At 39.4% G+C, this 12,186-nt stretch overlaps 1 protein-coding gene across 3 annotated transcripts in view; it reads right to left on the reverse strand.

The window, feature by feature from the left end:
• LOC122807296 (collagen alpha-1(VII) chain-like) overlaps window positions 1–12,186 on the reverse strand; it is a gene marked incomplete at its 5' end in the record, with an annotated part of 1,562,855 nt that overhangs the window by 914,056 nt on the left and 636,613 nt on the right. For all 3 annotated transcript variants that reach the window (XM_044078425.1, XM_044078422.1, XM_044078423.1), the window contains 1 exon segment: window positions 35–70. In XM_044078425.1, coding sequence (XP_043934360.1) covers window positions 35–70 — 36 coding nt within the window.

Consider the following 12,186-nt stretch of genomic DNA (forward strand, 5'->3'; position numbering starts at 1 on the left):
TGCACAGCACATGGTAACTTTAAACATTACTCACCCTTGTTCCTGCAGTCCCTGGGATGCCTGGAACTCCCTAAAAACAAGGGCAGACAAAAACGTCACATATATGATTTATTTACATGAAATATTCTTGAAGAGTTTTAGACTTATTATACAGTTTATTTCCATATTCATTGCAAAGCCAGGGATAAGAATAGGCACACTGCTTAGTAAACATTTATGAGTTATACAGGAGAACTGGGATGTGGAAGAATACAACACAGCAATAGCAATGCATACATAGAGGTAATGCACAGAGAATTCAAACAATGAAGTGCACAAGTGAAAAAAAAAGTCAGTGGTTTGCGAACACACATGCTCCTGACTGAAAACAACAACAACAAAAAATTGCATGCATAATGTGGAAATGATATGTGGTAATTATAAAACAGCAAAATAAACTAAGATACAAATTCCTGAAAAATCCATATGACTATGTTAGTCTGATAATGGAGTATATTACTGGTTGGTTTTAATAACAAAACCGTTTTATTTTATAAAATTGATAACACAGCATATATTCCATTATCTTACATAGGTACCACTACACATTAAATAAGTTAAGCCATACAAACAAAAAGATTATCTATGCACAATTGTTGATCCCACCAACTAAATTATAAAGGGAGAGGTGACATTACGACAAATGTATGCGCATACACTTGTGCACATGTATACAGCCAGAAAACACATACACTGCACTAGTTATCCTATTGCACAGCAAACAAAAAAAAAACTCTTTAGAGAGAAAATCAGACCTGTGCTTGGTTATCCTTTTTCTTGTTTGTCCTGACTGTAAATGTGCTTAAGGCTTACCAGAACATTCAGTTGTATGATTAGCTAGAAAATGCATACATGATTTGTAAGGTTCGGTTATAGTTCCTTATAGCGCTGGACTAGGAATGAGCATTCAGTTGTGCTTTACGGCAAATCAATGCACATGTGTGCAGAAGCAAACATGCATGTTGATGCTGGGGCATAACTGGCCGAACATGAGCTGTCAGTGGGAGTTCTTAAGTTCAATGGCTCATAGGTATTTACTAGACTAACAACCACAAGGGACTTTTTAAGCCTAGCCATGCATTCCACATCTCTGACATGTTCTGGTACTCTTGATAAGTGTAAACAGGGGCTTGGAAGAAGAAACGTTTACAAGCAAGGGCCTGGGAGATGAACCATTTACTGGTTGTTTTGGTGTCCATTAGAGACAAAGGTGCCAAGCCAGGGATGAATTTCCTATTCCCCATCCAGCAGTCCATGTTAACTTGAACTGGGTTAGGGTGGAATTCTGCTTCACATGAATGGGGAGCCTGTTCCAGCAACAGGGCACACTCTAGGATACATACCTAAGTCTCCAGCAGGTCCTATTTATATCACAGGCAAGGTATAAATCTTTAGAATAGATAATTTTGGAGTTGTTTATTTTGTGAATATGCAGGAGTTCCATCAGAGTGGGGTCTTACAATGCCCTGTATGCCAGGCCCAGATCTCCCCTCAACAGCCTGTAGGAGACAGAATACAGAGATAGGGCCTTGAGGAGGTCTGCTTAAGACATTTTACTTATGCTCTGTATTCTTTTAGTGAGGAACTTCTGTGGATGTTCCAACTGTTGGAAATGCCTGGTTAGGTACATACCAAAAGGGGGCATTGTATTCAATGATAAGTCTGATGAATGGCAAGTACAGTGGAACAATGACTTCCATGGACTTAGATGCCATACCTTTGTTTATAAGTTGCGCAACACAGAATGATTTCCTCACTATTCTAAACATGTGGTAGTCAAAGGCTACATTACTGTCTATGTATGTCCCTAAGTCCCTGTCTGCTGGGTCAACTCTAAGGGGTGTGCTGTTAATATGATAGTTAGTAGTGGTGGATGACTTCCCAAAGGTTACTATTACGCATTTCTTGGCATATAGTTTTATTCCATGGCTCTGACATTAGCTGTTTGTAAGTCACAAGAGCCACTGGAACCATGTCAACAGAGGTGTATAATAAGCTTTATTAAAACAATGAAAGCCAAATAAAATATGCAAGTTAAAACTTTCACCCTAGAGGGCTTCCTCAGGCATCAACTTTAAGACACTAAATCATTGCTCTTTAAATACAGGCTCAGAATTAATTAGGCAATTAAACCAAACAAATTCAAACACAATTATGTTTTTCTTTCAGAATAGGTTTTAAAGAAACACAGCCATTAAGCCCTGGTGTAACGTGGCATTTAAGGGGTAATATCCATTTTAACAAAATATCTTCTCTGCTCATATTCTCAATACATATTTCTAAAATAAATTTAAAATGATGATTTTCACCTTTGTCATTCTTATGTTTAAAAGTTGCATTTGTAACTTTTTTCCTGTTTATATCAGACATGTGACTACATACACGATCCTTAAGCCTTTGGTTAGTTTTCCCAACATAAACGAGTCATATAATTTACAGCGTGATAAATAAACAAGATTCATAGTGTTACAATTACCTTACACTCTCAGTTTTATTTCTTTCTTAAAAACTGAAGAGTAAAAACTACTTCTTGTATCAATATACATACAAAATTTGCAGTTACCACATTTATAGGTACCCATTTTACTTTGTTTAATGTTAAACCATGTTTAAGGTTGTTCTTTATAATATATGAATGAGCAATCTTAACAATAGGAAAAGAACATTATTAATAATAGGGAAATAAGAGATGGGTACATCACAAAGCATTTACAACATCTAAGGAATATGTTCCTAGTGGAGGTAAAACTATGTACCACATTCACTAATTTCAGAACTGCTGTCTGACTACAAATAGAAAGAAGCTATGACACTATGGTAATACATCTTCCTAAAGAGTCCTCACAGCCAAGTCTGATATCTCTAGCTATATGCCTATTAACCTACCAACACTTAATGCTCTTCAGGTTACCTATTTTTTTTATTTATATTTGTTTACCAGGGTAGTGCACTGATATCAATGGACTTTTTGCAGACACATACTGGGTGAATAAGATCACATAAGAAATGAAGAAAACATATTTGCAGATACAAGGTTATGCTTGTATTTGTAGGCTATGGATATAGCCTGAGCACCTTGCTAGACTGTTAACAGTTGCAATAAATGACCTTAAACTCCCTCCTGATCATTCACATTTCTTCATTACTTGAACTTTTCTGAGCACCTTGCTTTGCTGATAAAAAACACTCAGGTAATCTCAATTGCAAAACTGCAATATAAAGGCAAACTGTTGCAGTAAAAGATCATTTGTAAGACCACCAACTTGAACCTATGTTGATAGCCTTCAGCAAATTGTGCAAAAGTGTGCACACGCATAGGGGAGGGTACTGCGTGTCACCTCGGGGAGGTGGTTCATTCACTTTCTACCTCAGAATGAGAACTTAGGTAATTCAAAAATATTTTCATTGCCAGGATGCTGGTGAGAACACAAAGCACCCTCATGGCTACCTGAAGGAAGATCTCCCTTGGACAGTTCTCACCTTTGTTCTAGGTGGAATCCCCAGAGCATAGGAAGAAATGGACACTGTCTAGAGAGGCATGACGATTGGTAGGCACAAGGGCAAAAACAAACAAAAAAAAGATATGCGCAAGCAAGGAGAAGATAAAGTGGATGCAAAACACTTCATCTCCAATAGGCAACAGATCTAAAATTTATTGCAAAGGAAAACAGAAATGAACTTAACAAAGTTTGAGTGAAGGTACACCTTGGATCCTGGGAACTACTGCCCCATCAGTCTGACGAGCCTGATCTGCAAGGCCATGGAATGTATTATCATGGAACTCATAAACAAAAACATTGGCAACCTTAAAACACTGGACCCCACCCAGTTTTGGTTCATGAAGGGCCGATCTTGTCTTCTGAACCTGACTGACTTCTTTGAATCAGTCTCCAGAGCCGTGGACGAGGGTAAGACAGTCCACACAACCTATCTGGACCTCGTCAAGGCCTATGACACCATCCCCCCACTCTGGAATCATAGATATACTTATTAAGCTGGGCATTAATCCCTAGGTCACTCGATGGGTTGCCAACTGTCTTACTGACAGAACCCACACTGTAAAAGTAGCTGACTCCAAATCCAGCTCCAGACAAGTGACAAGTGGAGTACCTCAGGGTTCAGTCCTGGGACCTCTCTTGTTTGGCATCTACTTCTCTGAAGTACAGGCCAACACTAAGGGACTCTGGTTAACAAAGTTTGCAGATGACGGCAAACTGGGTACCATTACTGAATCCCCAAATGATGTCGATACTCTACAAAAGGGCCTTACAGAAACAAATGCTTGGTGCCAGAGCAATGGGCTCAAACTCAATGTCAATTAATGTATAGTTATCCCCCTTTGGGAAAAACATGTACCCGTGAATTACCACATAGGTGACAGTACACTAAACACCGAAAGTGTGATAAGAGACTTAGGGACACAGGTGGACAGTGGTCTCACCTTCAATAACCACATCACCACAACAGTCAGGAAATCCTTCTATGTGGCACACCTCATCAATAAGGGCTTTTCATCCAGAAAAAAGGAGGTCATTGTCCCACTATACTCATCCCTCATTAGACCCATTATAGAATACAACGCTCCATTTGGTATGTACCTCTCAAGACATCTGCAGCAACTGGAAAGGCCACAGAAATACCTCACTAAAAGAATCACAGGCCTAAAGCAGATGCCCTATGCTGACTGCCTTACAAAACTCCAGCTATACTCTGTCGCATATCATCTACTCCGAGGTGATCTCTGCTTAACATACAAGGCCCTGTCAATCCCAGAGCTGTTGGACATGCTACACTTAAAGAAATCCCAATCCCTCAGAGCCACATGCTCCAGGGATCTAAACCTTGTCATCACAATAAACAAAATATGCTGGAGGGATAGGTTCCTGACCCAGAGACTCCCCAGACTCTGGAAAAGACTGCCCATACTTGTCAAGCAGAGTGTCTCTTTGGCCCTCTTCAAAAGGAACCTTGATGATTGGATGGGAGAAAGGAAATTCACCCCCGGGATCACATCCGTCGCCCTGCTAGACAGTAGTCCAGGGAAGTAAATAGTGTGGGAAGAAATATCCAGGGAATTGTTATGACTAGGCTTGTATAGGCCCTAGGGCGGATAGCCTAGTACCAACCTATGAACCTATAAAGAAATCCAGTGGGCAGTTAGGCTATTATCTCTCTGCTTGTCTAGTAAGTGCAGATTACATGATTTACATGAGTAATTGGATCATTATATTGCTGCAACGAACAGGAAAATTGATTCACCTGGATCGGTATTCTTTTATTCAGGGTAGTAGAGCAGTAGACTCTGTTATGATGACCCTTTTGCTACAGGAATATGCTGTGTCATTTCTTATCATGACCATTTGCTATATGAATATGCTCTGTCGGCTCCAAAGCAAATATTACTTTAGGGGTTATTTGCATGTGATAAGCTTTATTTATAGTATCTTTATATGGTGTAAAAAAGGGTTGAGTTTCCATTGGGGTGGGGTCATCCACTTCAGACAGTTTGTACAAGAAGGTGAAAGCAATAGTAAAACTAGGGCAGCATATTTCTTGCTCTATCTCAACTGAGTATGGGTTGAGCACCTGACAAACTACCTTATACCTTTTCTGAAAAAGAGCTAATTAGTGGCATACAGGTAGGAGAATAAAACCACAAATTGAACTTGGTCACTGATGACATGTTGCTCTATCTTAACCATCCACATATAGTCCTATCTATCTTGTGGGAGTTGTTTTCATCAGACAGCAGTGTATTCTATTAATATAGAGAAGTTGCTTACCTTTAATTACATACTGTAAGGTCATGTAGTATACAGCTTTTCATTTGATTGTTAGAACAACCATTTTAAGCATTTAGGATTCTGATCTGCTGACTTGCAGAACAAGTTAAAACTATACACTTCATGGTTTTGGAAAAAACAGAAAAATGGAAGCAGATAGTCTTACAGCTGGAAAAGAGATCATTATCAGACATTGTTCCCAAAATGGCTGCATGATATAAGTATATTTGGCTTGTCTACCCACACAAGGATCTTGAAACAGTGGCAAATTCATGCAATAAGAGTTCTGTTGTGGGCAAAGAAACAGTATGTTAGACTGGATTATCAGTGAGGGCCAGTATATGGAGGGAGATCCAAGTGGAGCACATTTTGCAAAGTATGTGAAAGTGACGCATAAAACATCTTGGGTAAGTAGACAAGTGAAAACAGGTACTATGTTGTGGGAGAAATTACTGCTGAGTCTGAATACAAATTGTTGGTTAGCAAGAGATTCAATTTGGGATACTTATAGTAACAGTGTTTATCTCATATCGCACAGGAAACTGTATCCAAACTGAACAAGCACCTGACAAAGGTAAACCTGTTTCCCACCATTGTACTATCTAGAGAGCTCTTAGATAGTGAATACACAGACCTGAGAGGGTTATGAAACCCCTGGTGTTTGTTAGAGCTATCAAGGAGCAGTCAGCTTTTCAGGCCACAAGGCCAACATTCACTACAAGAACCAGTTAGTAACTTCAGCACTGCATACGTGACTTTTATAAATGCCTTTAATTTAATCACTTAGTCCTAGATAAACACTGGATGTGATCATTGATGAATGGATTAGCAGTGTGCTGAGTGGATATCATATGATAAAGTTGTCAGGAAGGGGATACTATCCAAGTTAGAAATCTAATGTAGTTTTACAGCTTTAAACTTCCCCAATTCTGGGCTGAGTAGAAACAAAGGTTAGGGAAGCAACTTGAGGGAAAACCATCATTTGCAAGTGCTGCCAGCTTTTAAAGAAAAAGTAAGGCCAGTAGAATGGTTATAGTATCCTTGGAAACTGATGCATATAGTCCTTTATACCACATATCATTTTTCTTACATGTTTGCATCCATACACTCAGGATGTTGCTATTGTAGCACAAATAACATAGGTACACTGCTTTTGGGTATGTGGGAAGGTTGATGAAAAACAGCATAGTGTTGTTTAGGATAAGCTACCTGAGTCTGTTTAAGAATGTGAATGAAGGGATCTCAGATTTTTGGTCTTGATAGGCCCAAAATGTACAACATATAATTAGAAGTCTACTTTGCTTTGGTTCATAGATTCATGGGTAGATACTAGGCTATTGGCCCTAGGGCCTATACAAGCCTAGCCATAACAATTCCCTGGCTATTGCTTCCCACAAATATTTACTTTCCTGGACCCCTGTCTAGCAGGGCTACTGATGTGATCCCCAGAGTGAATTTCCTATCTCCCATCCAATTGTCAAGGTTCCTCTTGAAGAAGACCATTGAGGCGCTCTGCCTGGCATGTATGGGCAGCCTATTCCAGAGCATGGGGAGTCTCTGGGTCAGGAACCTATCCCTCCACCATGTTCTATTCATTGTGATGACAAGGTTAAGATTCCTGGAGCATGTGGCTCGGAGGGATTGGGATTTCTTTAAGTGTAGCATGTCCAACAACTCTGGGTTTGACACGGCCTTGTATGTTAGGCAGAGATCGCCTCTGATTAGGCGATATGCGACAGAGTATAGCTGGAGTTTCTTTAGACAATCAGCATAAGGCATCTGCTTTAGGCCTGTGATTCTTTTTGGGAGGTATTTCTGGGGCCTTTCTAGTTGTTAGAGATGTCTTGTGAGGTACATACCAAACGGAGCATTGTATTCTATAATGGGTCTAATGAGGGATGAGTACAGAGAGACAATGACCTCCTTTTTTCTGGATGAAAAGCCTTAGTGATGAGGTGTACCATGTATTAGGATTTTCTATCTGTTGTGGCTATGTGGTTATCTAAGGTGAGACCACTGTCCACCTGTGTCCCTAGGTCTCTGATCACACTTTCGGTGTTTAGTGTACTGCCACCTATGTGGTAGTTCACAGGTACGTGGTTCTTCCCAAAGGGGACAACTAGGTTAATAATCTCTACTATCTCTTCTTTGGATTGTTATGATATAAAGTTTGAGTAGCATAGCTTTGCATTACCTGTGCTGTTTAAGTCAACATTCCTGGTTGATTATATTTCTTGCTTATTCCATAGATTTTATTATTCATAGAGGTAATTCATGTGCCTCCTCAAGCATCTGTTTGCTCTGGTGCCTGAGAAATATTTACGCCTGGAGCGTTTCTCCCTGGGCCTCTGCTGAAAATTGGCTTTGTTCCAAGTCGGACTTTACCAGTTAAAAAGTATTAAATAAAAATAAAATAAATAAATATTATTTTGTGAACTTTGAATATTAAATCCCAAATGCAACTTATGTTTTCCTTAAACAAAAAATAATTTCTTTCCTTTCAAATGAGTTTTGCTCAAGCCAAACTTTTGCTATAATGACTTTTAGTAACTCTCTTTCTATGTCAGTATTAGCACATTTCTGAAATTGTTTTACTTTCTCTTTACCCATTGATAACTGTATTGTGACCTAATAAATCTATAGTTCTTCTCACCTGTTCTTTTTTCTCTGGTATACCTGCTTGATGTATCTGCTATGTGCGGTTTCTTGCCTGGTCTGTATTTCACTTGTAGCTCATACATCTATAGATTCTGTAATAACTTCTGCATCCTCACAGGTATCTGGTGTGATGATCTGGGCCTGTAATTTACCTGATGGCATAAAATTAATATGTGATGTGCAGGCTTAGAGGGTTTGAGGCCCACACAACTGTCACTAATTAATATATGACATTCCAGGAGCATGGGCTTTACATCCATACTGCTTACAACAATTAACATGTGAAAGGAGGGTTTAAATCATGGTTCTGCCAGTAGTAAATGTGGCAATGTTGGAGGTGTGGTTTCAAGAGCTATACCAGTGACTACACAGTAATATAAAAAGGGTAATTTTCTTTAGAGTGTATGGCAAATCTGTACTGCTGCCTTAGGTTATAACCAGTACATGCCACACCCAACTTCAGAACAGAATTATAATCCTTGACTACCCAGGACTTCATCTACTTTATTCAAAATCATTCTTTTCCTATCTTTCTTTATATTAAGACATAATATTGTCATATCCTGGGTATTATTGGCTTGTAAAGACTTGTGTGCCATTAGCCTAGTAATCACCTATGAACCTATGACCCTATGGTTAAGAGATTTGAGTGCCTTAATCAAGGCAAGCATCTACTTGATATTTATGTGCATAAATCTACCTTTGATATCTCACACACCCTGCACTATTATCCCTCCCGAAACTGCTCCCCAAGCAAACTCCAAAATGTCTGTGGTGATTCACTGCTTTGGAGCAGGGAAGGAAAAGGCAGACCTGGATTTAAGGATATCTGTTGTCTCCACCAAAAGATTTCTTTTCTGACAAATCCCCACACTGGTATTTGAAAAGGTAAAGGGTTTTGATGCTGGGACCAAAGAGATTTCAGATACCACTCTATCTTTCTCATGTGGAGTCTTGCCAGGGGTATCATGAGAATCATAGATGCCATGAGACCCAGAATCCTGAGGTATTCCCTCACAGTGACTGAAGACTGAGTGGAAAACTTTGTAATAGATCTCCATAGAGATCTATTTTTTTTCCTGTGGAAGAAAAACTCTTTGAACTGAGGTGTCTAGTTGATATCCCGGGAACTCAAATCTGTGACAGGGAAGAAAGGATAAAGAAAAAGAAAGACTTTTGAAGTTCTTTTGGAATCCCAGCTCTTGCAAGAGATCTCTTACCCAAGGGAGATTCTTGATACTTTGAAAAAGACTCTGCAGAGATAAGTAAGTAATCTAAATATGGAAAAATGTGGATATCCTGTAGCCTGCAATGAGCTATAACTGGAACTGGACACTTTGTGAACTCTCTTGGTGCCATGGATAGTCAAAGAGAAAGACAGAGGACTGATAATGTGATCCAGACACACAAAACCTTAGGGAACATCTGAAGTCTGGATGAATAGTAATGTGATAAGCATCTTTTAAGTCTAGTGTTGCCATGACACTTGAAATAGAAAGGAGATGTAACAGGTTGAGAAGTAACATTTTGAATTTGGGCAGTATCACAAATATGTTTAGAAAAGAAAGAAACAGAACTGGACTCCAAGAATTTTCTTTCTCTGGCACTAACAGCATTCTGGAATAAACATCCCTTCCCCATCTGGAATAGAGGAATTGGTTTTATCACTTCTTTGGACAGCATGTGATGAAGAATTGGTAGAAACAAAAGAGTCTGATTTGGAGGACGTAAATGACTGCAAAGATAAGCAAATCATTGAAATATGGACTTGATCCCCTAGAAAGAAAGAATTTCTTCCAACTGCCATCTGTAACCTTGATGAATGACTTTCAGAACTGATTTGTCTGAAATTACCTGTTGCCAAAGGGGAAAATGGAGATTCAGAATATCCGGAAGAAAAAAGGTCCAGGACAAGAGGGGTTCACAGGGTCTCTTGAATAGTCATTCAGACTTGTTGGATTTTCCTTGGTTTTGGAAAGTCTGAGACATCTTTTTGGAAATACCTTGCCATGTCTTCTTAAACTTGTGTTTACATGTATTTTGTTGAGACTGTTTATTCTGTTTTTTGGCTGAAATTGGATGAGGAGATAGAAAACCCACTGGAAAATTTAGAAGAGGAAGGTTGACAAGTCTTAGAGGTTCCCTGCATCAGCTTCCCCCTTTCATCACAGTTTTTGATCACTTCTGCAGCACAGGGGCCAAACACTAAATCTCTATCCAAGGGAGAATTTAAAATCTTCTTTTTTAACATAATCTGGGAGGTTTAGAGAATGCAGCCATCAAACCTCCTCAAAACAGTACCAGTGGCCAAAACCCTGGAAGAAGAATGAACTATCATATACACACGCACACACACACACACACACACACACACACACACACACACACACACACACACACACACACACATACTGTAAACACTGAGTAGTGATCTGTTATTTCAGTAGATTTTTTACTCACAAGAAAAAAAACTGTAGATAAAACATTCCTCAGTACAAACTTTAACACATGAGCCTGACAATTCAAAATTTTGAAAATCAAGGTTGTAGAAGTATAAGTTTTTCCCATATGTATCAACTGTGCTATCATTATCAGAAGGAGTAGGATTGTAATTAAAGTGCTTAGCAGCAGTGGAAACAACTAAAGTTATAACTGTTGGGTCAGGTTTGGGAATACTATATAACATTTAAAAGACCGAAGAATTTTATGTAGTCTACCTTTTTGGGGGCAGAAGGCTGACTATCAGGAAAATTGCAGGCAGTAACCCACACACGGACATCCTCTAAGGCAGACCGAACAGGATGAATGGGTGTAGGTTCTGGAAAGTTCTTATGTAACAACTCCTATTATTTTCTGAGGGACTGAGAAAACTCAATGTTCTTCCTCTGAAAACACTGGTGCATTCTAGCAATAGTTATATAGAAAGACAAAAAGAAAGAGAAACAGAAACAGAAAGAGAAACCCCTACGGGGAGAATCAGAAACTGAGATCCCCTCTGAATCTCTGAGTCTGAATCAGAAATCTGAGAAAAAAAATCCTGTATCCACCCCTGCATCTTCCTGTTCAGATTCAGGATCTTGAATCACTTCAGAAAGAGCGGACTCACTCTTCCTTTTACCAGAAACTACTTTACAAGAAGGGTCAATAGCCTGAATTAAACCCTGAGCCAGTCCCATTTAACTACTCCTATCCAAGAAAATTGAGATATAGTAGATATATGTTTGGTTGTCTGTTTCCTTTTGACTAGAAAAATGGGGCCAGCCATAATAATGGCAGCAGCAGCTTCCCTAGGAATGGGCATAGCATTCTGACACAACAGGGAACGCTGTGCTATATCCTACATGAACAGCAACAACAGTGGCTCTCCCTTGTCCCCAACAGCCAGAGAAGATGTGATTAACCCCCAGTTCATAGCGGCTGTAGGTACTCCACCAGGGGGAAGCAGGGTAGTGGTATGAGGTACAACAATGGCCACAGCAGAGTCACTCACCTGAGGCTGAGGCAAATTGCAACCCTGTTGTGGTGGCAAAGACAGTTAACTTTTTTTTTTTTTGGTTGGAAGAAGTACCGACTGTGGAACTAGTAGTCTGTTCTATGGTCAAGCTGAAAATGGTGTCTCTTTCTTCGGGAAGACAAGCAGCAATTGCCAGCAACACTGACATTCTGCAAATGTTAGTTTTTTGGCAGAAAAACACAGTAAACACAC

Source organism: Protopterus annectens, chromosome 7.part0, assembly GCF_019279795.1.
Source record: "Protopterus annectens isolate FY-2018-M chromosome 7.part0, PAN1.0, whole genome shotgun sequence".
Taxonomy (NCBI): Eukaryota; Metazoa; Chordata; order Ceratodontiformes; family Protopteridae; genus Protopterus; species Protopterus annectens.